Here is a 25,122-nt window from a genome sequence, read left to right as displayed (position 1 = left end):
TTACTGAAATCATGTGGTCAAACATTTAAATAAAAATATACTTAAGATGGTCCAAGGTACAACTGGAACCGTCAAGCAGGATTGACTCAAAGCATAATGTCTTATGAACTGTATGACAACATACATAACAGTTTTCGGTTAAGAACTGGTTTGTCAGCAAATATGTTAATTAAAGATCTCATACAACTTCATCGTGTTCTCCCTTTTTAAGATGTGAAAAATAAGGAACCACAGCACTACTTAGTACCTAGGGACACAGTAAAAGTTCCTAGCAGGAAAAATGTCTCCCCGTTCTTGTGTCAATAAACAGATGGCACAATTTTGGAATTACAGAAATTAATGTAGCATATCTCCCAACCCTTAACTGAGAAAACACAATATCTCTGAAGTCTTTCTTGTAATTCCAATCCTTCATTCACAAATTACTGTCTTACTACAAATTATAACAATAACATATATTACTCCTCTCAAAAAAGGCATTATCTATCCAAAAGCTGACTGATATGCAAAATACAGTAACAATAACAAATGTAAATTTCCATTTGTTATTAAAACTGTGACATTCAAATTGTAAGCCACAAAAACTGCTGAATTTTAGGCAGAAAAAGGACACCATTTTCACTTATGGAGAAGTTCCCTATTGTGGATTACAGTCTTCTCAATTATTACACTTTAGTTACTCAATGTGAAACACAAGCACACACACAAAAAAGGGGTCTTTCCTTTTTCTTATCTGTTTTCATTTCTTTCACACAAAGAGATGCTTTATACGTTTCATTGTTTTGTAGTCCAATTAGAGTTTTCCTATTCTATTATCTTAAACTTTTATCACAGCTTCTTACAGCGGACTTCACGAAATTAAATTTTAAGGTTTAGATATTGAAAACGCTAGAGGAAAGACATTAGTATTCTCACTATTACGTATTAAGGATTCTCTAGCTTGCAGTTAGGTGATTTTATAATACGCGTAAATGCATATAATACACTTAAGGTGCATTATATATATGAAACGAAGTGTTCGTTTTAGTTTTATAGTCTTCATTTTGGTTTTATTTTGTAATACACGTAAATGCCTCAAGTGTATTATTATGCATTACATGAAATAAAGTGTTCACTTGAATTTTGCCTCCCTTCAGTCGAAAGAAGTAAGTAGGCCTTTACTGTCCAAAAAAAAAAAAAAAAAATTGTCCCAGCCTTTCAAATGTAAGGTTAAACTGGCAGGCCTATGAATGCCACCTGCAACCTTACTAATGGAATAATTATTCAAAACGAGAAGCCCCCAAGAGTCCAGATCTCAAGTGACTTCCTCCTATTATTCCCGCGAGGATCCCAGCGACAAGACTCGCCCAACCTGAGGCTCCTGGCTCTCTTTCCTCGTCCTGAGTCAGCCCTTCCCACTACTCATCCGGAGTAGACATCTTCCAACACCCGAACCTTCCAGACTCCCCCTCTTGCCCCCACAGACAAAAGCAACCCTCCTCCCTTCGGACACCCGGCTTCCCCTCTCTGCCGACCGGCCGCCCAGCCCACCTCGGCCCCAAGCACCCCTCCCCCATTTCACGCTCCGCCCGCGCTGACACGGAGCTGCCACCCCAACCCTTCAGTTTCGCACCTCTCTCCCGAGGGCTCCTGCTGTGCAGCCAGCAAACGCCCGCTCCTCGGCCCGCCCACCCAGCTGCCTGCAAACCCCGGGCCTGCCCCTCCCTGTAGAGCCGCCAGGGCCCACCTCGAAGAGCTCGGCCGTGGTAGCCATCCCGGCCGGCTGAGAGGCTCGCCCCGCACTGGATGCCGTCTCCGCTTCACATGCTGCGCCTCAGAGGCGCGGCGCACAGGTCTCCGTTCGGCTCGCTAGCTCCGGCTCCGGGCCGCCGCGGGCTCCCCAACTCCCCACAGATCCCAGGCGGGGCGGGAGAGCGGCCATGAAGCGAAGCCGCAAAGCCTGTCAGCTGCCTCCTGGCGCCGCCCGCGCTGCTCCCATTGTCACCGCCTCATACGCCGGAAGTGGAACTGCGCGCGCCAGGGAGGTTGTCGGGAGGGGGGAGCGAAGAAAACCAGCGGCGGACGAACCGAAAAAACGCTCGACGCTGTGTTTGAGGAAGTTTGATCCTGGCGGGCCACCATTCCGGAAGTGGAATTTAGAGGAAGAAAGTACCGGAGTTGCAGGGGATAGGTAAATTTCTCAAGGTTATAGGTTGGGGTTCTTAGAACTTTTTGTGGTGTGTGTTGGCCTAGAGCGACTCAAAAGTGTTAGTCACCTCACCTAAAGAAGCTAACCTCTCTGCTGGGCGCGACCGGCATGTGGCGCAGGATGAGCCTCGGGGCTTCTGGTAAGAGTCCGTCTGAGAAAGCTGGTCTGCGCTGTTCCTTGGTGGCGACCTTAATTATGAGATGAGCTAATGTTTTACTGACTTACCATGGCGCAGCGGGCGGTGTGGCTCATAAGCCACGAACCGGGAACTCCACTTTGTGGCACCGTGAGATTCTCCAGGTAAATGCAAATCTGAATCCTCAGGGATGATGGATCAGAAGATCGATGAAGTAGCATAGTTTTGTGGTGCTTCGTGGCCCAGGTTTGCCACGAATAGCTGCGTGACCTTAGGCTAGCCAGTTAACAGACCTGTTTCGTCTGTTAAATGGGGATTTTAATAGTCCTACCTTACAGTGTTGTGAGAATTGAGTTGATGACTCGTACATATTAAGTATTAGGGTATATGTTTTCTATTAGTATTGTATTTTAAAATGACCTTCGTCTGCTTAGGATTAAAATGGAGATGACTAAGGGAAAGGTAAAAAATTTACTGAGCACTAAACATGTTTCAGATTTTTCAACATGCATTGACAAAATCGTTCAAGAACATTTTAATGTATTCTACGGAAAAATCCATGCTAAGTTATATCAGACTTCTATTTTTTATTTTTATTTTTTTGAGACGGAGTCTCGCTGTGTCCCCCAGGCTGGAGTGCAGTGGCGCGATCTCCGCTCACTGCAAGCTCCGCCTCCCGGGTTCACGCCGTTCTCCTGCCTCAGCCTCTCCGAGTAGCTGGGACTACAGGCGCCCGCCACCACGCCCGGCTAATTTTTTGTATTTTTAGTAGAGACGGGGTTTCATCGTGTTAGCCGGGATGGTCTTGATCTCCTGACCTCGTGATCCGCCCGCCTTGGCTTCCAAAGTGCTGGGATTACAGGCGTGAGCCACCGCACCCGGCCCAGGCTTTTATTTTTATCTTGTTAATGTGTGTCATTGGTAGAAATCATCAGTTTACAGTTCCTAATTGTTGAAGAAAATAGAAACACAAAAGAATTTATTCACTTTTTCATATATTGTGTTAAGTTGATCTGGTCCCACTTTTAGAATTTGCCCTGTGTAATCAAAATAGCTCTGTTAAGATAATTGTACAGTAACTGATTGTAAAATGTTGGTGGCAATCGAGTGGGTCTATTTCACCTTTTATTCTCTGGCCATTGATAGTTCTTTTTTGTCACAATTCGTTCTTCCCTGAAGAAAGCTTATAGTGAAGTAGTACCACAGTAGAATTGAGATTGAGGCAGAAAAAAAGATTGTAATTTTAAATGAAAATTCATTGGCAATGGGGATATGAAAAATTCCTTCTTTGCAACCTAGTTTTTGTTCCTGAGGGCATCAGAATTGGAGTTTACCATTTCCCCCCAGGATTTCTGGCTGACACTAACCCCAACATTTGTTATTGGACCTCAAATACAGGAGATTAATAATATTCTTTAGTACGTGGTTTACCAGGCGCATCAGTCCATACAAAGTATCTCTCATTTTACTTATATTCCCTTTGGTTACCTATTTCTAACTGCCGTTCCCCTCCCACTGACAGGTAACTCTTACATCTTCGACGTTACTCTTTTTCATTGTATGCATTTTTCAAATTACATAGTTAAGTGTGCTTTGGACTTCACTTCCTAATGTTACATTTGTCAGATTTCTCAGCACTGTTTTAAAGAAACATCCATGATACTTTGTGTTCATCTAAGGCAGCATGTCCAATAGAATTCTCTATGATGATGGAAAGGAGAAATGTTCTTAATCTGTACTGGCTAATACTGTAGCCACTAGCCACAAGTACCTATTGAGCTTTTGAGCTGCAGCTAGCATAACTGAGGAACTCAGTTGTTAATTTTGGGTAATGTTAATTTTTATTTAAGTTTAAATAGCCACATGCGGGTAGTTCTACTATGTTGGACAGTGCAAATCTAGGCCATTGTTTCTTCTTGCTCTGTAGTACTCCGTGGTTCACATCCTGCACATTTACCTATCCCCTTTACCTAGTGATGACCTCTCCCAAATTTGCCTCCAAAGAACACTGCCAAAGTATGCATCCTCGAATCTGTCCATGGGGCATGTCTATGCCGATTTTGACTAAAGACTGCCAAATAATCTGCTCCACAGAATGCTTTCACCCACCTACACACTCACTAGCAGCAAGAAGGGGTTCCCGTATCTCCATTCTTTCCTAACATTTAATTTTTGCCAATAAAGAACATCTTATTTTCGTTCGCATTTCTGTACGTAGCAATTATTGTTAGTCCTTTAAGTTTCCTCTACTGTGAATTGCCTGTACATGTCTTGTGCTTTTTTTCTTTCAAAGTTATTTTTTCCTTTGAATTTGTAGGAGTTTGTTTTGTATTCTTGGTATTAGTCCTATGTCATTTTTAGATAGTATAGATATTTTCTTTAATTTACCATTGTCAATTAACTTTATGTTTCCCTTGGTTAAACAGAAATCACTAATTTTGATGCAATCAAAGTAGTTAATTGCTTTTGGGAATTTGTTGAAGTTTTTTCTTACCCATATTTCCCAAAAATATCTTCCTACATTATCTTCTCTTTATAATTTCATCTGTTACATTTAGGTCTTTAACCCATATGTAGTCCATCTTCGGATATGATGTTAAGCAGGCATCCCATTTCGTTTTTCTCTATACTGTGTGACAGTTTTTCTGACATCATCTTTTAAGCAGTATGTCATGTCTTCATTAATTTGTGAGGCTATTGGTAGTGTTAGTTATGTCCCCTCATATAAATGTTGGTCTGTCTCAGTTCTAGTACTTTGTCTTTCTTGTACCAATACCGTATCTGTTGCTTTGTAGCTTATCTTAATATGTCATAGAGGTGAACTTTTTACTGCTTAAGAAAGTAAGTTTCTTAAATCCTAGTTTTCAGAATGTTTTTTCACTGTGCTCAGGATATTATTTCAGAATAAAAAGTCAGATATGTTTGGATAGGCTTTTCAACACATTTATGGAGGTAGCAAGTTGGGTTCAAATAATTTAATTCTGTATCATTGAATGACTTAGTTAAATTTTATTATATTTTCAGTTTTCTAACCTCTTGGGGGAGGCGTTAGAGCTACATAGATAGCACTGACACTTTATAATAGTGTCAATAAGTGGCCAAAATTTAAGATTTAAGAAGGCAAATGATGTTTTCTCTATCTAAGTACTTATTTCCTGTAACAAAACTTGGTTAAGATTCTGGTTTAAAGGTTTCCTTTCCAGATAATAATAGCATCAGCTTACATCTGGCTTAGGTCGGTATCATACCCCATAGTTGTAGGCCCATTTAAGCCTTGAATCCTGTTTTAGAAAAAGCATATAATAAATTAGAAATGATAGGTTGAGTCATCCAACCAAATATTTATTGAACACATTGGGGTGTTGTGTAAGGTCCCAGATTAACTTACCTTCACAGTCAATTGTAAAATTTTTATACTTAAGAACATTAATTATCGTCTAGAAAACTAGCTAATAAGAGATTGGACTAGATTTTAGTCCAGAGGTCTCTACTATTCATTTACAGAGATTTAGAGAAATAAATGGCATTTACCTGCTATGCCATGCCATTACTGGTGTGCTACCTGATTCTTCCCCTTTCTCAATCAAGAAAATGCATCAGAATGTAAGTGAGATTTACCTACACATGGGTAACTGCTTTTGGGTTTTTTGTTTGTTTGCTTGGTTGGTTGGTTGGTGTTTTTTGTTTGTTTGTTTGTTTTCTGAGATGGAATCTCACTCTGTTGCCCAGGCTGGAGTGCAGTGGCGCGATCTCGGCTCAGCTCACTGCAACCTCCACCTCCTGGGTTCAAGATTCTCCTGCCTCAGCCTCCCCAGTAGCCGGGATCACAGGCATGCACCACCACAACCAGCTAATTTGTGTATTTTTAGTAAAGACAGGGTTTCACCATGGTGGCCAGGCTGGTCTCAAATTCCTGCCCTCAAGTGATCTACCCACCTCAGCTTCCCAAAGTGCTGGATTAGCCATTGCATCCAACCTACATATGGATAACTTTGAATACCTTCTTATATTTATTTAAAATATTAGTAAACATCAATATTTTTTAATAAAAAACTGTGTTAGCCAGGTGTGTTTTTGACTCTTGGTAAAAACTGCTGATTTGTTGCCACCCCTTTATTTACAAACAAGAAAATAGGCAAAGGGAAGTTAAGTGATTTACTCAAAAGTTAACAGCTGATAAATGACATTGTTCTGGACTTTGGAGTGGAGGCAGAAGGAATGAGGGAAAGTACGTATTTTGGAACTGAGAAACTGTGATCTAACAGATTTCTGTAAATAAGCAAAAGCATCTTCTGTTTCCAAGCAAAGAAAAGATAAATTAGTAACTGCTTACGGTTCAACCAGAATATGCAAAAACATTCTGATTTTATTCTTTTTTATTACCTAAAAGTATCTTCCAGGGCCATAGAGATAAACCATTATTACTAAAATGATCTTCCATGTTTTTGTAGGGATTGGCAAGAAGACTCAGGGTACCTGTCATTCACTATAGGTTAAGTAGAATAGAACATTCCTTTTAAAATTGTACCATCTCAACTAATGAATCCAAGATTGTGGAGGGTTAAGTTGAACCACTTTGTTAGTCCTATTCTAGCTACTAAGATAGAATCAGAAGAAAAAAAATTCTTATAGATGCCTAAAACGGTTCAAGTATATACTCCTTGCTGACCAAGATGGTATCTGAGTGGCTGAGAGACAAGGATTTTGAATTAGAATCATGTACTCTACCTAAACTAAATAACTAAGTTGAATTAAGCATTTTCAGTAACAGATTATATACCAAATATGAAACAGGCACTCTAAGAGTAACTCAATGGGCATTATAATTTTTTGGTTGTTGGCTTTTGTGGATGTGTGTATATATTTGTTTCTTGTGTATTTTATTGTTATTACTGTTTGCCTTATATTTGGGAGTTTTAAAAAAATTCTTTCATCTTGATTTTACTTGATAATGTTTCTGTTTCCATAATGCAGACGGTATCCAACTGTTGAAAAACGAGCCAGAGTCTTCAATGGAGCAAGTTACGTGCCTGTTCCCGAAGACGGTCCCTTTCTTAAAGCACTGCTCTTTGAGCTTAGATTATTGGATGATGATAAAGACTTTGTTGAGAGTCGTGATAGCTGTTCACGCATCAATAAAACATCCGTTTATGGACTCCTGATAGGAGGTGAAGAACTCTGGCCAGTTGTTGCTTTTCTGAAGAATGACATGATATATGCCTGTGTTCCACTAGTTGAACAAACTCTCTCACCTCGACCACCATTAATTAGTATTAGTGGAGTTTCACAAGGCTTTGAATTTCTTTTTGGGATACAGGATTTTCTTTATTCAGGTCAAAAAAATGACTCTGAGCTAAATACAAAATTGAGCCAGTTGCCTGACTTGCTTCTGCAGGCTTGTCCATTTGGTACTTTATTAGATGCCAACTTACAGAATTCATTAGATAATACCAACTTTGCATCTGTGACTCAGCCACAAAAACAGCCAGCTTGGAAAACTGGAACGTACAAAGGAAAACCACAAGTTTCTATTTCTATCACTGAAAAGGTAAAATCCATGCAATATGATAAACAGGGTGTAGCGGATACATGGCAAGTTGTTGGAACAGTGACTTGCAAGGTGAGATTTTTCTCTGGTATTTGCTTTATCGTTTTATTTAACATATGGAGAAAAGTTAAATTTGCTAGTTGTATTTTAAATAGCATTTTTTATTTTCATCTTAAGCAGCAGTTGTTAAATGGGAGAGTCACATAAAATTTTATGTTATCTTTTTTGCATTCCTTACCAATTATATTGGTTATCTGTGGCTGTGTAAAGAATTGTCTCATTGTCCCCAAAATAGACATTTATTATTTTCATAGTTTCTGTGGGGATTAGCTTAGCTGGGAACTTTCAGGGTAGAATCACTTATGAAGTTGCAGTCAAGTTTTCAGTTGAGGCTATAGTCATCTGAAGGTCTGACTGAGGCTGGAAGATCTACTTGCAAGATGACTCACTCACATGGCTAACAAGTTGGTCCTAGTTATTGGAGGAAGGCCTTAGTTCCTTTCCACATGGACTTCTCAACTGGCTGTTTAAGTGTCCTCACACTTGGTGACTGGCTTCCCTCAGACCAGATGATCTGTGAGAGAGAGAGAGAGAGAGAGAGAGGAGAGAGAGAGAGACAGACAGACAGGCAGGCAGAAGCGATTATTTTTATTACCTAGCCTGGGAGGTTACACTTCCACTACTTTCTGTTTATTAGAAGCAAGTCACTAAGTGGTCCATATTCAAGGGGCGTGGAATTAGGCTCCACCTATGAAAAGAGTAATGTCAAATAACTTCAGAACATATTTTAAAGTCACCACTCCTATTTTCCATTTTCTTTAGAGGGGTGAAATTGACATCTCGGACATATCTAAAATCATGTTGAAGGGCTCTTACTTAAACAAGTCGTTAGGTTAATATTGGGTTCTCTGTAGAAATAGAAAATAGGAAAAGACAACAGAAATAAGAATACAGTTAGCAGTGATTAATGCCATGTTGAATAATGATCGAAAATAAAATCCTCCAGGTAAACTTCCTACAAGTTTATATTAATAGTATTCTCATTTCTTTGTTTTTCTACCTTCCTTTATTCCCGGCAGTTACGTATACTTTTTATATGTCAAATTTAATGTTGTGTGGCTATGTATAAATCTTATAGATAAAACTAGAGTTCAAGAGCAGAGAATTAGAACAGTCCTGACAGAAAAATTGGGTCTGTCTTTTTTTTTATCCTGTTTTAGGTAACATTAAAGTTACCTAAAAGTTTTTTTTTTTTTTTTTTTTATCTTTTTTTTTTTTTTTTTTTATACTTTAGGGTTTTAGGGTACATGTGCACAATGTGCAGGTTTGTTACATATGTATCCATGTGCCATGTTGATTTCCTGCACCCATTAACTCGTCATTTAGCATTAGGTGTATCTCCTAATGCTGTCCCTCCCCCCTCCCCCACCCCACAACAGTCCCCTTTAAACTCATATCTATCATGGTCAAAAATACACTCCAGTTACTCACTTTATTGGAAATAACTATTGTAAATGGCTCCAAAATTGAGGTGTTCATGGTTTATGTCATTCTTAAGTTTCAAAATAGTTGAATCTTTTTTCTCATAAGTTCAATGAAATGAAAATAGAAAAATACGGCCTGGTGCAGTGGCTCACTCCTGTAATCCCAGCACTTTGGGAGGCCAAGGCAGGCGAATCACTTGAGGTCAGCAGTTTGAGACCAGCGTGGCCAACATGGGGAACCCCATCTCTACTAAAAATACAAAAATTAGCTGGGCGTGGTGGTGCATGCCTGTAATCCCAGCTATTCAGGAGGCTGAGGCATGAGACTTGTTTGAACCTGGGCAGAGGCTGTAGTGAGCCAAGATCATGCCACTGCACTCTAGCCTGGGTGACAGAGCTATACTCTGTCGTAAAAAAAAGAAAATAGAAAAATTCACCAATTCTGTTTTTTTTTTCATTCTGTAGCAATAAACAGGGAATATGTTATTTATGATATAATGGAAATTAATATCATGGCATTTAATGTCTCTGTTCATTGATAGGCTGACTCCAGTTTACTCTTAGGAGAATTTCAGATTGGTTCCTACTCTTAGTCCTGATACAGATTATCATGATGGACAACTTCCTTATTTAAAAAATGTTTTTAAGGGGAAAAAAAATGGGGGTATACCTTAACCTACATATTAAATGTTTCTTTAAGGTTGTATGTACATAGTATAACTGTTAGCCAAACATTCTTTAAGTACTTCAGAAACTTACTGTTTAAAGGAATTTTATTGTGAAGCCCATTGTAAATGGAAATAATCATCTTCATTTTGTCCTACTCTGGTAGAAAACCAGAGCCAAAGGCCAGTGGTCCAAAGTTCTAGACCTCACTCTACCGCTAATTTTCTGTATGTCTTTAGAAAGTTACACAATTTTATGAATCTTTTCTCATTTTTAAAATGAGATAAACTCTTAGGTGCCTTTTTTTTTTTAATAACTTTTACTTCTAAAGTTGGGTTTACATATGCCAGATTGGTTTAAAGGTAGTACACCAATTCCTTCTAGAATGGATGTTCTCATCCTATGGTAAATAACTGATGATCCGGCATTTTAAGTGCCCAGATAGATTCATCGGCGGGTTCCATGATGGTTGATGTTTCTCTGACCCTTTACGAATGTTAAGAGATTAATTTACTAAGTATAAACTGAATATTATTAAATTTTAATGGTACTTACTATTGATGTTTGGTTATTTTGTCTCCATAAATATCAAAAACAAAACTACTTTTCATTTATTCTTATTAGTTCACATACAGAAAATAGCAGATGGTTTAAAAGTTGAAACCCTAAAATATTTTTTTAAGTTTTAAAGTAAGATTATTTGGCATATTTATTTTTAACATGACTGACATTATTGTAATTGTCACAGACCTTATAAAGGCACTAATTGTATATAGTACTCTTCGTAATGCCTGCCTGCTCTCTAAGTACTTACGTTGTATAGCAGATACATAATGAATTTCCACACCTGTCAAATAGTAGATAAAACATTAAGTGAAACATTTCATATTAGAAATTGAAAACAAAAGTTGGTTTATAATTAGAAAAAGCCACTCAGCAAACATTTTTTATTATTGTTTTCTATGCATAGAAATGTGTCAGGTACTAGAGATAACTAACAAAAATGTAACGATTCTTGCTTTCAAAGAATTTAAAGCTTGAAAAGAGAAATGGACCAGATACCTGTAGATAGTGGACAGTTAATGCATGGTGCAATCTAATATATGATGGTGCATTAGGAGCTAAGTGTTATGCTTTAAGAGTTCACTAACTCTTAAAATATTTCTGGTGAAACAGAAGATATCAATAATTCTTATGGGACTCGGTCAGTTTGATCCAGGCTTTAATAGAGGTGAATTTCACTATAGAGGTACAAAGACCCTGACTAGCTACACAAACACAAGTAAAGTATATCAGTCTGGTTGGGCCAGAAGAAGCCACTATAAGATTTATGGGAGTAAAGATGTTTGATATAGAAATTAGGGCTTATTCAAGAAGCACTGAGGAATTAAGTCTTTGATCCTCTAGCTGTAGCCTTTCAGAAACAGTCACTAAAGACTTCAGTCTGGAGAATGGAGGAGATAGACAAATCAGAAGTTCACAAAGAAGTCTGAGAAACTGCCATGTCTGTCTGTTATGACCTCACAGTGGAAATTCAAGGAAAGTTCCACAGAAGTGCAGCATCTGGCCACTTTGGCCTTAAAGTAGGAGCTCAAGGACAGGTTTGAGAAGCTGTCCTATCTGGCTTCAAAGAACTTTCAAGAAAAATTACTTCCTTTTTTCTTTTCCCTTGTGAATCTCTCATGAGTACCTCTCACTGGCAAACTAACCCAGACTACATAGGGAAGAAGATCCTGGGCTTCTCTACATAGCAAAGGTAGGCTGTAGAGGTGATACAGAATGTAAGGCTTCACACAGAGCATGAAATGAGCTAAGATGTGAAGAATGAAACCATTTACGGGGAGAAAAGAACATTGCAGCTGGAAGGAATAGCACATGCAAAGGTGCATTTGGAGATATAAGACAGTATGATTTATTTAGGGAAATGCAAGAATCCAGTATGACTACGTGTAAGTTGCAGGGTAGAAAATTATTGAGGAGGTAGATGAAGAAAAACAACCCCATTAAAAAGTGGGCAAAAGGCACGTACAGACCCTTCCCAAAAGAAGACATACATGCAGCCAACAAACAATGATAAAAAGCTCAACATCACTGATCATTAGAGAAATGCAAATCAAATGAGATACCATCCAATGCCAGTCAGAATGGCTATTATTAAAAAGTTTAAAAACAACAGGTGCTGGCAAGATTGCAGAGAAAAGGGAACACTTCTACAGTGTTGGTGAGGGTGTAAATTAGTTTAACCATTGTGGAACTGTGGCGATTCCTCAAAGACATTGAGGCAGAAATACCATTTGACCCAGCTATTCCATTATTGGGTATATACCCAAAGAAATACAAATCATTCTGCTATAAAGATACATACACAGGTATGTTCATTGCAGCACTATTCACAATAGTAAAGACGTGGAATCAACATAAGTGCCTATCAATGATAGACAGAATAAAGAAAATGTGGTACATATACACCATGGAATACTGTGCAGCCATAAAAAGGAATGAGATCATGTCCTTTGCATGGACGTAGATGGAGTTGGAAATCATTATTCTCAGCAAACTAATGCTGGAACAGAAAACCAAACACCTCATGTTGTCGCTTGTAAGTGGGAGCTGAATGACGAGACCGCATGGCCACAAGGGGGGAACAACAACACTGGGGCCTGTCAGTTGTGGGGCTTAGGGGAGGGAGAGCATCAGGAAGAATAGCAAATGGATGCTGGGCTTAATACCTAGGTGATGGGATGATCTGTGCAGCAAAACACCATGGCACACATTTACCTATCTAACAAACCTGCACATCCTGCACATGTACCCCAGAACTTGAAGGAAAATAAAAAGGAGGTAGATGAGAGTCAAACAATGAAAGGCTTTATAGGTAGTACAGAATTCACTGAAAGAATTTCAGAGTGGAAAAAATATAATAAAAATTATGTTTCATTAAGGTAGCTCTGGCATTGATGGAGGGTTAGAGGACTGATTAGAGGAAAGCAAGTCCAGAAATATTTAGAGGGCTGTGGCAGAAATTGTAAGGGCCCATATCAATGTGTTTTAACAGGAATGGAGAAAATTCAGCAGATTTAAATTGTCTTTGTAAAAGCTTTAGAGATAAGCAATGGAGTCTATGAGGGCTCTGCTGGTCTCTGGCTTGGGTGTCTAAGAACATGATAAAACCATTAATATGAACACAGAAAGCAAAGAGAACAATACCTAGAGAAAAGAGTTAATTGGGGAAAATGACTGATAAATTTTGAAAAGCCTCAAACAGACATTTGCTTCTGAGATTTTGGTGATAATCTTTCTGTTTGCATTTCAGTGTGATTTGGAAGGAATCATGCCAAATGTTACCATCAGCTTGAGTCTCCCCACCAATGGATCTCCACTTCAGGATATTCTAGTTCATCCTTGTGTAACTTCTCTTGACTCTGCAATTCTGACTTCTAGTAGTATTGATGCAATGGATGACTCTGCATTTAGTGGGCCTTACAAATTTCCATTCACTCCACCTTTAGAGTCATTCAACTTATGCTACTACACTTCCCAGGTAAAGAACCCTAGAATAGTTGAGAGTTTGCTGATCTTTATATTCATAAATACTATTGATAAGTAAATAATTCATACACTTGGTATGAGAACTTAGAAAAAGTTCTATTTATCAGACAATAATTGATAATTGAAGATGAAGATTTAGGCAGGGCACAGTGGCTCATGCCTGTAATCCCAGCAGTTTGGGAGGCCGAGGCAGATGAATCACTTGAGGTCAGGAGTTCAAGGCCAGCCTGGCTAACATGGTGGAACCTTGTCTCTACTAAAAATACAAAAAGTTAGCCAGGCGTGGTGTCATGCGCCTGTAGTCCCACCTACTCAGGCGGTTGAGGCAGGAGAATCACATGAACCCAGGTGGTGGAGGCTGCAGTGAGCCAAGATCACACCAGCGCACTCCAGCCTGGGTGACAGTGAGACTCCATCTCAAAAAAAAAAAAAAAAAAAAAAAAGATGAAGTTCACTTTGAATAAGATACCTCTCATCTTTGGTGTCGGTAACTATTTGTAAATCACTTTCAAAATAATTGAGTTTTTTTTTTAATGTTCCCTAAAAAGGAGTTCATGGTCATGGGATAGATTTTGGTATGATTTAGTCTTGGTTTTAACCATAAACATAAAATACCCCTCATCCAGGCAACCTGAATTGCAAATATATATTATTATTAATAGCTATTTATTGTTTATTGAATAACTGCTTGTGTGTCAAACATTGTCCTAAGCACTTTACATGTATTTTCTCTAGTACTGTAGTACTGGTAACAACCTTTAGATTAGACATTATCCCCATTTTACAGCTGAGGAGAGTCTCAAAGAAGTGAAATGACTTGCATCAGGTCTGTAGTTGATAAATGGCACTGCCTGGATTTGAACTCCAATTTTTCAGACTCCCAAACCTCTTTTCTACTATACCATTTCTCTCTTGTCCTAGTTGTGAATGAGTAGGTTAGAAAAACCTACTCAAGCTAGCTTAAGTAGAGCGAATTTATTTTGAGAATGCAATAGGCAATCTCATTGCCGTTTAAGGATAAGAAAAGACGCAGACAGTTCTTACTGGGACTAGAACCAGAAAATTAATATCAGCCTGTACTCAAGGTCCACCCTGTCTGTCACATCTCTGCTTCTCAGTCTCCTCTTTCAACTGGCTTTCTCTGCTTACACATGACCTTACAGCTGTAGGGCCTGCACCGTATGAGTAGTTTTTCTGTGTCTTACTTCACATATACCAGAAATAATGATTGGCTCACCCCAGCCTGCAAGTTGTTTCCTCTTTAGTCAGTTATTGATGACCAACCAAGTAAGTTACTGCTGAACAGTGGGATTGGAGAACTCATGGGATTCCATTGGAGCAACAGGAGCTGTGGGCAGGTTGGCAGTAATCAGTATGCCTACTGCATGCCCTATGCTGCAGGTCAGAGAACATGGAGACAGGGAGCCTGGATGAGCAAGTATAGCAACAAGAATGCATTGTACACCTTTGTAAAGCACTTTTCTCATCTCTGAAAACAAAGAGAGAAGAATCCCTGTCCTTATAATGAATATAGATTCATCATTGCTGTTACCAAAATAATTTGGAATAACTTCTAAGTCATTAAAAGTAACTCTTTTCTTAATTACTTTTGGTGTTTTAGACCCATTAACCTGAGAATTATATAGACATTTATGTTTCTTTTTAGGTCCCTGTCCCACCAATTTTGGGTTTTTATCAAATGAAGGAGGAAGAAGTACAACTAAGAATAACCATTAATTTAAAACTTCATGAAAGTGTGAAAAATAATTTTGAATTCTGTGAAGCCCATATACCTTTTTACAATAGGTAGGAATAAAATGCATATTGCCATAATTTCTGTCTGTCTTAATACATTTCCACTGCCCCACAATAAATTGTCTTTGCCTTTTACCTTATTTTTAAGGTCTGAACAATTTTATTTTATTTAAATGAATGCTGATTTTCATGATATAGTCATAAAAATAATCTGTTTACCTTTAAATATGCCTTTATCTTTCTAGTTAAACTTACTAGTAAATTATACACTTAAGCCAATGTAGCTTCCTCAGGGATTATTTTTCTACCGGATTTATTTCTAGCAATTTTTCCGTATACAGGTCAAAAACCAAACTATCAACAACCTAGTGAATCAGCCAATTATATCATAATATTACTTTATTACCGATTCTACTTTTAAATTTATTCTGCAGCATAGTTTTTTGTCAAAATATATCTACATATATAGTAAAATCATAGTCTTATTGTAGCAACCCATGTGACTCTATTAATACAGTTCATATGATTTCATAGTTGTCTTAAGGATTAATAATGAAATACACATCATCACCAAAAATGTTTATGTGTGCTTGTTGTTTTTCAAGATTCAACATTCATTATTTGTTCTATTCTGCAAACTTGAATACATATCTGCTTTTATGCTGTCCTTGTATTAAATAACAGTGGCCAAGTTTGACTTAGATCTCTTAAAACTGTTACATCTGTGATCTTTTTCTATTTTATCCTTTTCTCTTTAAAGAGGTCCAATTACACATTTGGAATACAAAACTAGTTTTGGCCAGCTCGAAGTATTTCGAGAGAAAAGCTTATTGATCTGGATTATTGGTGAGCAAGTTTTATTTATTGTTTTTTTCCTTTAATTTACTGTAGAATCTACTTAATTTAGAATAGTTTATTGGTATATTTGTGTTTTAGGCCAGAAGTTCCCCAAATCAATGGAAATTAGTCTTTCTGGAACTGTAACTTTTGGAGCCAAGAGCCATGAGAAGCAGCCATTTGACCCAATTTGTATTGGACAAACAGCATATTTAAAGGTAAACATATTTATATGGCTCACTACAGTAGCACCCTTCCTTTGTTTATAAATTGCCTATTTCTAGTTGATTTTTAATGTTTTCCACCAATTGTTTTAGAATTCTATTCTTTTTGTCTGGGATAAGTTCTCTTTTGGATTTTTGTTTGATTTTTTGTTGTTTAGTATTAGTCACTTCTATATCACTTAATACTTGAACATTTTAAAAAGCCAGGCATAGTGGCGGGATGTCTATAGTCCCAGCTATTGGGGAGACTGAGGTGGGAGGATCGCTCAAGCCAAGGAGTTCAAGGTTACAGTGAGCTAAATTGTGCCACTGCACTGCAACCTGGACAACAGAGTGCAACCAGATCTCTTTTAAACAAGGGTTTTTTTGGCCGGGCGCGGTGGCTCACGCTTGTAATCCCAGCACTTTGGGAGGCCGAGGCGGGCAGATCGCGAGGTCAGGAGATCGAGACCACAGTGAAACCCCATCTCTACTAAAAATACAAAAAAAAATTAGCCGGGCGTGGTGGCGGGCGCCTGTAGTCCCAGCTACTCGGAGAGGCTGAGGCAGGAGAATGGCGTGAACCCGGGAGGCGGAGCTTGCAGTGAGCCAAGATTGCGCCACTGTACTCCAGCCTGGGTGACAGAGCGAGACTCCGTCTCAAAAAAAAAAAAAAAACAAGGGTTTTTTTGTTTTTTGTTTTTTATTTTAAAAGGGAACCAGCTAACCTAAATACCCCAAGTTAGTCTAATTCTACTCAGCTCTTGGTTATCAAATTTGAGATTTGGGCCAGGCGTGGTGGCTCCCACCTATAATCCCAGCACTTTGGGAGGCCAAGGTGGGTGGATCGCTTGACCCCAGGAGTTCAAGACCAGCCTGGCCAACATGGTGAGACCCCGCCTGTACAAAAAATAGAAAAATCAGCTGGGCACGGTGGTGCACACCTTTAGTCACAGCTTTTTGGGAGGTTCAAATAGGAGAATCACCTAAGCCTGGGGAGTTCGAGGCTGCAGTGAGCCATGATTGTCCCACTGTATTCCAGCCTGGGTGATAGAGTGAGACTCTGTCTAAAAAAAAAATTGAGATTTGTATACAAAAAATAGAAGATGTAGTCCTTGCCCTCCAGGAATTTTTCAGTGTTGCACATCAACAATTTATCAGTGCTAACAGCTTTGGTATTTCAAGAAAAAGGTGCTACAGCTGAAGTTGCTGTGGAAAGCTTTACAGTGGAGGTGAAGTTTAAGCCAAACTCTGAGGCCTAGAAATGCATGAATATGAAGACTTGAAGATTGACTAACATTTGTTTAGGTAAAGAAATTACTTAAAATAGTAAAGAAGGATAAACAAGGCATGCTTAGAAACCAGTGCTAAAAATAGTAGTACTATGAGAGACTGGATACATAATTTAGATTAAGATTATAGAGGGTTTGCATCTGACTTTTATTCCTTTGGTTGATGGTGTACATTTTTAAGTAGGGGATAGTCTTTCACAAGTGATTCTTTATGAATGTTAATCTGGAATGGTTGTAAGGAAGGTGAGTAAAAAAACTAGAGACAAGCCATTCTGTAACATTAATATTCCATATGAAAGGGTAATATTGTAGTAAGTTAATAATGCTGAGTTAGTGTAGTGTCAACAGAAAGAAAAGAAGAGAGAAGGGAGGAAAACGAAGGGACTGCTGTAAAAGCTGTGATAAAAGTAAAGCCTTGACTACTAATTAAATACAGAGACAAGGAATGGTGTTGTTCCAAGATGATATTGTTCAAAAAAAAATGGAACTTAAACCAAACGTGACCCTTTTTAAGAGGGTAGAGACGTGAATCTCTTTCATTCATTGTTTTATTCCAAATATCTAGTCCAGGACCTAGCACATAAATATTTGCTGAATGGATCAATATACCTAAATTATTGATATGGAGAAAATTGGGAAGAAATGGGTTTCATATCATATTTTTTGCTGGTTATAGCAATATAGCCCATTGTAAATGTTCAGTGGGTAGCTAAAAATCTAAAGCTTGATTCTTAAGAGAAGGCTCAGCTGTATACAAGGATTTAGGAATTAGCCACAGGGAAGAAATGGTTGAGGCAGTGGAAATAAATAAGATCAGAAAAGGATAAAATAATACAGGAAGATTAAAAAAAAACAAATGAGGGAATTGAAGGAGTGATTAGAAAGGTAGCAAGAAAACCTAAAAAATGTATTAAAGAAATCAAGAGAAATACAGGCAATTAGGGGAAGTGGTAGTGAAGTCAGAAGTATACTGATGATAATTCATTTCTTCTATCTTGGCTTCACTTATGTCCAGAAGCTTTGTTTCAAGGATTATTATAAAAATTCCTACTTCAGATACCTTTCAGAAAAAAATGTGGAATGTTACCACACATTCTATGTCCTTCAAAGGTAGGAATTACGACTTTTCTATTCATTCCCATCACCAACCAGTTACACTCACATTGAAAGCATGTAGCACATATTTTTGTTGACTGAATGATCTAAGTGTGTTTTACAGTATTTCAGTTGTATGGAAATCAGTCTTGTCATAACTTCCAGCATTGAGAATTATACCAAAAAAGCAAGGAAAAGCCCCTTGTTATCAGAGATAATTTGAGTTGCAACAGGAAAAAAAAAATTGCTGAGAAGATCTGAAAATTACATTACATTCTAAATCACATCTTATGCATGTGATCAGTTAGTTTGGTAATTAATAAAGTTAGGAAATGGGAGAAATTTGTTGGGAATAGAGATAGGAGAAAAAATATATAAAAAGATATCAGGATACTGTAAAAATCTGGAGCATTTAGCAGCAGAGAGGAGGAGAATCACAACAAAGGAGAACTAGAGCTCCATGAAGCATAGATTTTTTCATAGGTCATGTGAATGTCATTGTAACTTAGGGGCACCCTGGCCACTGCACTGCAACCTGGACAACAGAGTGTGCTGTGTTTTCAGGGAAGGTACTAATGATTCACTCTGTTACAGCACAGTATAATAGTTGGCATTTGTAGTGATAGCCCCACATTGTCAGTGAAATCCAGGAATTATGGAGTACGTTTTAGAAAGGTTTTCTAGGTGAGGGAAAAGGTAATTCCTAAGCTTAGTTCTGTAAAAGTTAAATTTCACCCTTCTGGAAAATTAAGTAGCGCAACTCATTCCCCCTAAACACAAGATAAACTGATGTTTCTGTTTTTGTAATTACATTATATTTTACTAGAAGGTGTATATTTTCCTGCCTGTAAAAGACTTATGATCTAGAATATATCATAGCCACATAGCCCTAGGGATAGGAGAGAATATAGGGCATACAAGACAGCAGCACAGGGGGAGACAGCACCAGCTTTTGGAGGCAGTAAGGTCTGAGTTCAAATGCCAGCTCTGCCGCTTACGTGCTGGGATACCAGTTGCTTCCATCTTTGAACCTCAATTCACTCAGCATACCTTGCAGTATGGATTAGAGCTGTTAGTGAAGTGCATATTTTGTGTTAAGTACTTCATAATGACAGCCTTACAGAAAAATGGCCCTAATGCAAATGGAAAAAAAATTGTGTGTGTTTTTGTATACATATGTGTGCACACACACATGCACACACACACAATTCAAGCTTAGTACTTGTGGTTTTTATTTTGTGAACTGTGTAAAATAAATTCCCTAAAACTGGGTCAAGGGAAAAAATGTAACCATCCTTTTTACCAAATAGTCACCTTAATTTGGTACATTCTGTCTTCTTTCTAGCTTCATTTTAGGATCTTAGATTACACACTTACTGGATGTTATGCAGATCAGCATTCAGTTCAAGTTTTTGCATCAGGAAAACCAAAAATAAGTGCACGTAAGTTACACAGATTCAAACTAACTTAAGGGAATTAAAATGGTGTTTGCAGTTATTACCTAAGGTAAAATTTGAATGTAACAGAACTTAGAGATTAGAGAATAATCCCAATTTATAAAATTCTGGGCTGGTTCTACCCCATATAACAGTTTGTGTACTTTACACTGCCCTCTGCCTTCTCCATGTTTATAAAGTGGTCTGGATGAGCAAAGATTGGGACAGAGGTGAACTTTAGTATAAAATTGGATTTGTTTTTCTCTGGTTATTCAGAGATGGTTCACAGAGACTGTGATGTTGGACAGACAGGGCTCAAGCCTGGCTCAGCCATTTCATTAGCTGTATAACTTTGGGCAAGTTAGTGAACTTCTTGGAAGTTTTTATTTTCTTGTCTATAAAATAGAAATAATAGTGCGATTTACCTCAGGATTGTTATGAGATTTAAATAAGATTATATTGACTTAGTATGATGCTTAACATATAGTATAGATTTAGTAGATACTACAGATGATTCTTATTTAAAACTTTTATATATCTTTAGCAAATGTTGCAATCAATAAGCATTATTTAGCACCTTCTCTATTCTATCAATAGGAAGACAATAAAAAAGACATTTCCTGATTTTAGTATGTTTAATGGTTGGTAAAGTATAGATCTATATGTGTGTACACACACACACACACACACACACACAAAACATGAAAATATAATGAGACAAAAAACAATTTATAAATGAATCAAAATTATTTAATTCAGATCAAATAGAAATATGTAACATCGAATAGTAGCTAAAATGAGGTAGAGTTAATCTAAACTTAAACAGAACCTTTTTGCCTCATACATTAAGGAGAATAAAGCTGTTATATATGTGGATAAGAATAATCCCAATTTTCATACATTTTTATTATTATAGTTAGATAAATGTTTCTTAAACTAAGGATTCGGGTTCCTAAAATAGAAATAGGAAAGGACTCTCCATGGACATTTCAAGAGAATTAGAGAACTCAGAACTACAGAATTCTAAGCAACTACTTGTGCATGGCAGTATAAACTTCGATGTAATGTAACCAGAATAAACCAGCATTCTTTACTTCCCTAGGCTTGCCCTGTGTTTTCTCTTATATCATTTTTTTGTTGTACATATGAGAGACTGAAAGCAAACAGACCAGTATTTTAGATTGTCTATGGGAAAATATTTTAATTTATTTATGTTAACTAAACATACTGCAGTAATTTCCAGAGAACATAATACAGGATAGGAACATACCTGCTTCTTAATACAAAATATGTTGAATGAAAGAACTCATTTTAAATTAATATTATGACCCATCTTTTCTTTCCTCTGTTAGTTTCCGAATGTGACTGCCAGTTTGTGCAATTATGTAAAATTTATTTTGCCATCATCTTGACAATAAAATCTATTTTCATAATATACAACTTAGTTTAAAAATAGTTTAGTAATAATAATACCAATTTAAATAATAATGGCTAATATGTATTGCTTACTATATGCCAGGCAAAATTCTAAGTGTTTTATGTGTATTATCTCATTAATCCTCACAGCACTCTATGTAAGTGTTGTTATCTCCATTTTACACATGAGGACGCTGATGGAACTGAGAGATTAGGGTCCCATAGCTAGCAAATGGAAGAACTGGAAGTCAGATACTCAAGCATTCTGGCTCTGGAACCTGTCCACTTAACAGTATGCTGTCTTGCCTCTCATTGTTACTGGGTTCTCAAACTTTGAAGAGAACAAAAAAGACAATATAGTCTATATTCTTTTCATTATGAAGAAGGGCATGAAGAAGAAAGGTAGAAAAGGCTGAATTGGATAATTATATTTAATTGGATATTTAATTTTATATATATATAAAGAATTTACATGTGTAACTCCAAATGAGCATTAGTATCTCAACTTTACATATCAGAAAACTTTAGTTCAAATAGGTTGCCATTTTTGTAGAGTTTCAAAGCTATTTTTAAAAGGGCTTAAATTGATCAGAACTATAATAAGAAACCAGTGAAGCAAACTGTTTAGAATGTTGCTAGGAAGTTGGGTGTTAATGTATATCTCTGACACTTGGGGTAAAGAATAGTAAGACCAGAATCAGGGCTATGGTAATAAGGTTATAGAAGAGAAACCAATGAAAAATTTTTAATGTTTTTGCAGTCAGAGTAATGGTCCATATGAAAAAGATTTTAGAGAAAATGTGAAGATAAAATTGGCAGATTTGGCATAAATGAGAGATATTTCATATAAGGTCAAAGATGGATTCTTCAAATATTTAATGAGTCCATATTTGTAAAATGGTAAAAGTTATAATTAAGTCTTGATAATATCAAATTAAAATGAATATTTCAAAGTATTGCCTTGAAATAACTGCATTCCACAATTTCAAAAAATCATGACTTTGCTCTCGTTGAATTTTTGCAAAAATATTCTTATCATTAATTTCTTTTTCTTTTCTTTAGACCGGAAACTAATTTCTTCTGATTATTACATCTGGAATTCTAAAGCCCCTGCTCCAGTAACATATGGATCATTATTATTGTAATAGTCTCATGTTTAAATGGGATTATATAATGATAACAGTTTAAAGAAAATCATAATCTTATATTTTTAATGTGGATGCATATAACCTGTGAGTGAAAAATCACTGAATGATTTAATTGTAAAAGTAGTCTCATGTACTGTTTGTAGTGTGATAGAGCTTGAAAGGACGTTTTAAAAGCTAATGTCTCCAATTTTGTTAACCTTCGATTTTATGCCAGTATAATTCTGGATATAGAAAAGTAGTGATTCACTTGGGCTCATTTTAGACTAGTCCTGGGTCACCCTGCCACACTTGTTTCCTAGTGTTTCTGTGGCAGACATTGCTAATCAATTACAGCCTTTTCTGTACTGAGCCTTGGATAAAGGGTCAGGCTCCTTTTCAGTTCAGAGATTCAGGCAGCCACTCCCAGTGGGTTGTAGATAACATGCAAGATAAAAACTATTTTCTCTTCCAAATCTAAGTACTAAGCTCCTAGTATAAGGTGTTGTTACAGAATACCAGAGACCATGTTAGAAACAACTACATCTCTTCAAAAAACAGCCAACAGAGACAAAGGAAAAGTGTTTAAATAGTGGCCTGTTCTTCTTAATCAGAACTATCCTATTGATTAATAAAGAATTTGCATAATTCTACTTAAGGTGTGTAATCTCTGTTCTAGAGTTAGTTTTTAAGTAAGCTTGTTAATCTACCACAATGACATTTTGCTTAGGATGTCAGTAGCCATATTAAGATGTGTGGAATATCTTCAGAAGATGATCATAGTGTTTTGTAATCATTTAATGTCTGCAGCCAAATTTTTAAAGGTAATTTAGATCTAATACTGCTCTTGGTGTGTCTTATTAAGTTAAAATTAATGAGTGAATTCTGGTAAAAATTCAAAAGGCACTCTGTGAGTAGAGAGTATCATTTAAGCTTATTTTAGTCACATGTAATATATATCTCCTTAAAGCTGTCACTCTCACTTTCTTACGATTCTCTTGATTTCTTCAGAAACCATCTAGTCATCCTCTTTATCCTCTACCTGCTTCTGCAATTATATGTCATATTATGTTTTCAGAGCAGTTCATTGTCAAGTTGGACTTTAAGTGACAATTCAAGAAAAGATGAAATCTCGCGAACCTCAAAACTTCATTCATGTCTTTTTACAAATGAGAAAAAATATATGCATTAAAGATTAATACTCAATTTGATTATATCTTGGGTTCTGTTTTTTAATGAGTCTTCTAAGGAAAAGCTTAGAAAAGCTGCTAACTCCTCAAAAGAAAGCATGATAGTTTAAAGGTATAGTGCATATAAAATTAGGATTTGAAATATGATTTTTTAATTAAGGTCAGTCCTACTCATAAACTCATTTTCTGCAAAGCGTTATCATGGCATAAGGTTCTGTGTTCAAAATTATCCCAAGTAACAAAGAAAAAAAGAATTACTGCCTGACCAGGACTTTAACTTGTTATTCTAGCTTAATCATAGATAATCAGCAGTGAAAACTTTCCTTCTGAAAGAAGAAAATATTATTCCCTGTAAGTTATTTGATCTCTCTTAAACTCAAATAAAGCTTAACATTTCACTTATGTTGATAAGTTAATGGTAATGGAGCCATTTGGAATCTTGATTGTATAAATGTTTACCAAATACACTAAGGTAAGCAAGAGGCATTTATCTAGTGAGTAGGCAAAGATTTAATATAATAATCCCCTAGGCAAAAGTTTATAAGCAGTTAGAAAAATTAGTGAGTCTTCTATTTGACATTTCTAGAAACTGGAGGAAAATCTAGGGTGTCCTGGAAAAGTGATGAGGTGTTGGGGAACCTGATGCCATCTGTTGCCATTCCATTCTAACAGAGTGCTACAGAACTGAACCAACTTAGGTTTTCATCCCATTGAGATCAGCTGGGCACACTGTGATGCTTTTGATTTTGTCTAGAAACCTGTCACTTCAGGATAATTTCTGAAGACAAAGTCTGTTTCCCGTTTGGTAGGTGACCTGTTTAATGTTTTCCCTGTGTCTGGGAACTCCTTAGTGTAATTAGCGACCTTTGAACTCCACAACTAATCCTGAGCTATTTTGTATTCCTTACTCATCTTTAAGGCTGGACCTTTCTTTTCTTCAGAGTCCGCTGCCACAATTAAAGAAGAAACAGCTGCATTTCAAAGGGATTCCGATTCCAGAAGCTTAATCGTGATTGACATGTTCTTATTCTAAGCTATAAGACACTCTAAGAGTCCTTTCTTGGGTTAAAACTTCAATCATTTTCTAAAAAATTATCTCACTATGGATTTTATTCATTTTCTTTGATAACTATTCTTTGCATTTTTTAACTTGAAAGATGCTTTGCGTTTGCAGTGAATATGAGCAACTACTTCCAGTGAAAG

General features: G+C 37.0%; 2 protein-coding genes across 5 annotated transcripts in view; one reads left to right on the top strand and one right to left on the bottom strand.

Moving 5' to 3' along the window:
* Positions 1 to 2,102, bottom strand: part of EXOC5 (exocyst complex component 5) — a 56,556-nt gene extending 54,454 nt beyond the window's left edge. Inside the window, exon 1 of one of the 2 annotated variants that reach the window (XM_055289264.2) lies at positions 1,727 to 2,102. In XM_055289264.2, coding sequence (XP_055145239.1) covers positions 1,727 to 1,753 — 27 coding nt within the window. In that variant the 5' untranslated portion in view covers positions 1,754 to 2,102. The remainder of the gene's footprint in view (positions 1 to 1,726) is intronic. The other variant, XM_063645533.1, reaches the window with a different exon arrangement.
* On the top strand, positions 1,603 to 23,945 carry AP5M1 (adaptor related protein complex 5 subunit mu 1). Of its 3 annotated transcripts, XM_063645535.1 has the most exons (9): positions 2,031 to 2,327; positions 5,829 to 5,927; positions 7,299 to 7,944; positions 13,336 to 13,563; positions 15,238 to 15,377; positions 16,087 to 16,172; positions 16,263 to 16,381; positions 20,099 to 20,195; positions 22,668 to 23,945. In XM_063645535.1, exons 2-9 carry the CDS (start codon positions 5,845 to 5,847, stop codon positions 22,748 to 22,750), a joined length of 1,482 nt encoding a protein of 493 aa, XP_063501605.1. In that variant the 5' UTR covers positions 2,031 to 2,327; positions 5,829 to 5,844; the 3' UTR covers positions 22,751 to 23,945. The 3 variants fall into 3 exon arrangements, with proteins under 3 accessions (XP_063501604.1, XP_055145241.1, XP_063501605.1); XM_063645534.1 differs by lacking the exon at positions 5,829 to 5,927 and having other exon boundaries at positions 1,603 to 2,170; XM_055289266.2 differs by lacking the exon at positions 5,829 to 5,927 and having other exon boundaries at positions 2,019 to 2,488.
* The last annotated feature ends 1,177 nt before the right edge of the window (positions 23,946 to 25,122 follow it).

Source organism: Symphalangus syndactylus, chromosome 8 (genome assembly GCF_028878055.3).
Source record: "Symphalangus syndactylus isolate Jambi chromosome 8, NHGRI_mSymSyn1-v2.1_pri, whole genome shotgun sequence".
Taxonomy (NCBI): domain Eukaryota; kingdom Metazoa; phylum Chordata; class Mammalia; order Primates; family Hylobatidae; genus Symphalangus; species Symphalangus syndactylus.
The sequence above is the reverse complement of the archived record's forward strand: the minus strand, read 5'-3'. Positions and strand labels throughout refer to the sequence as shown.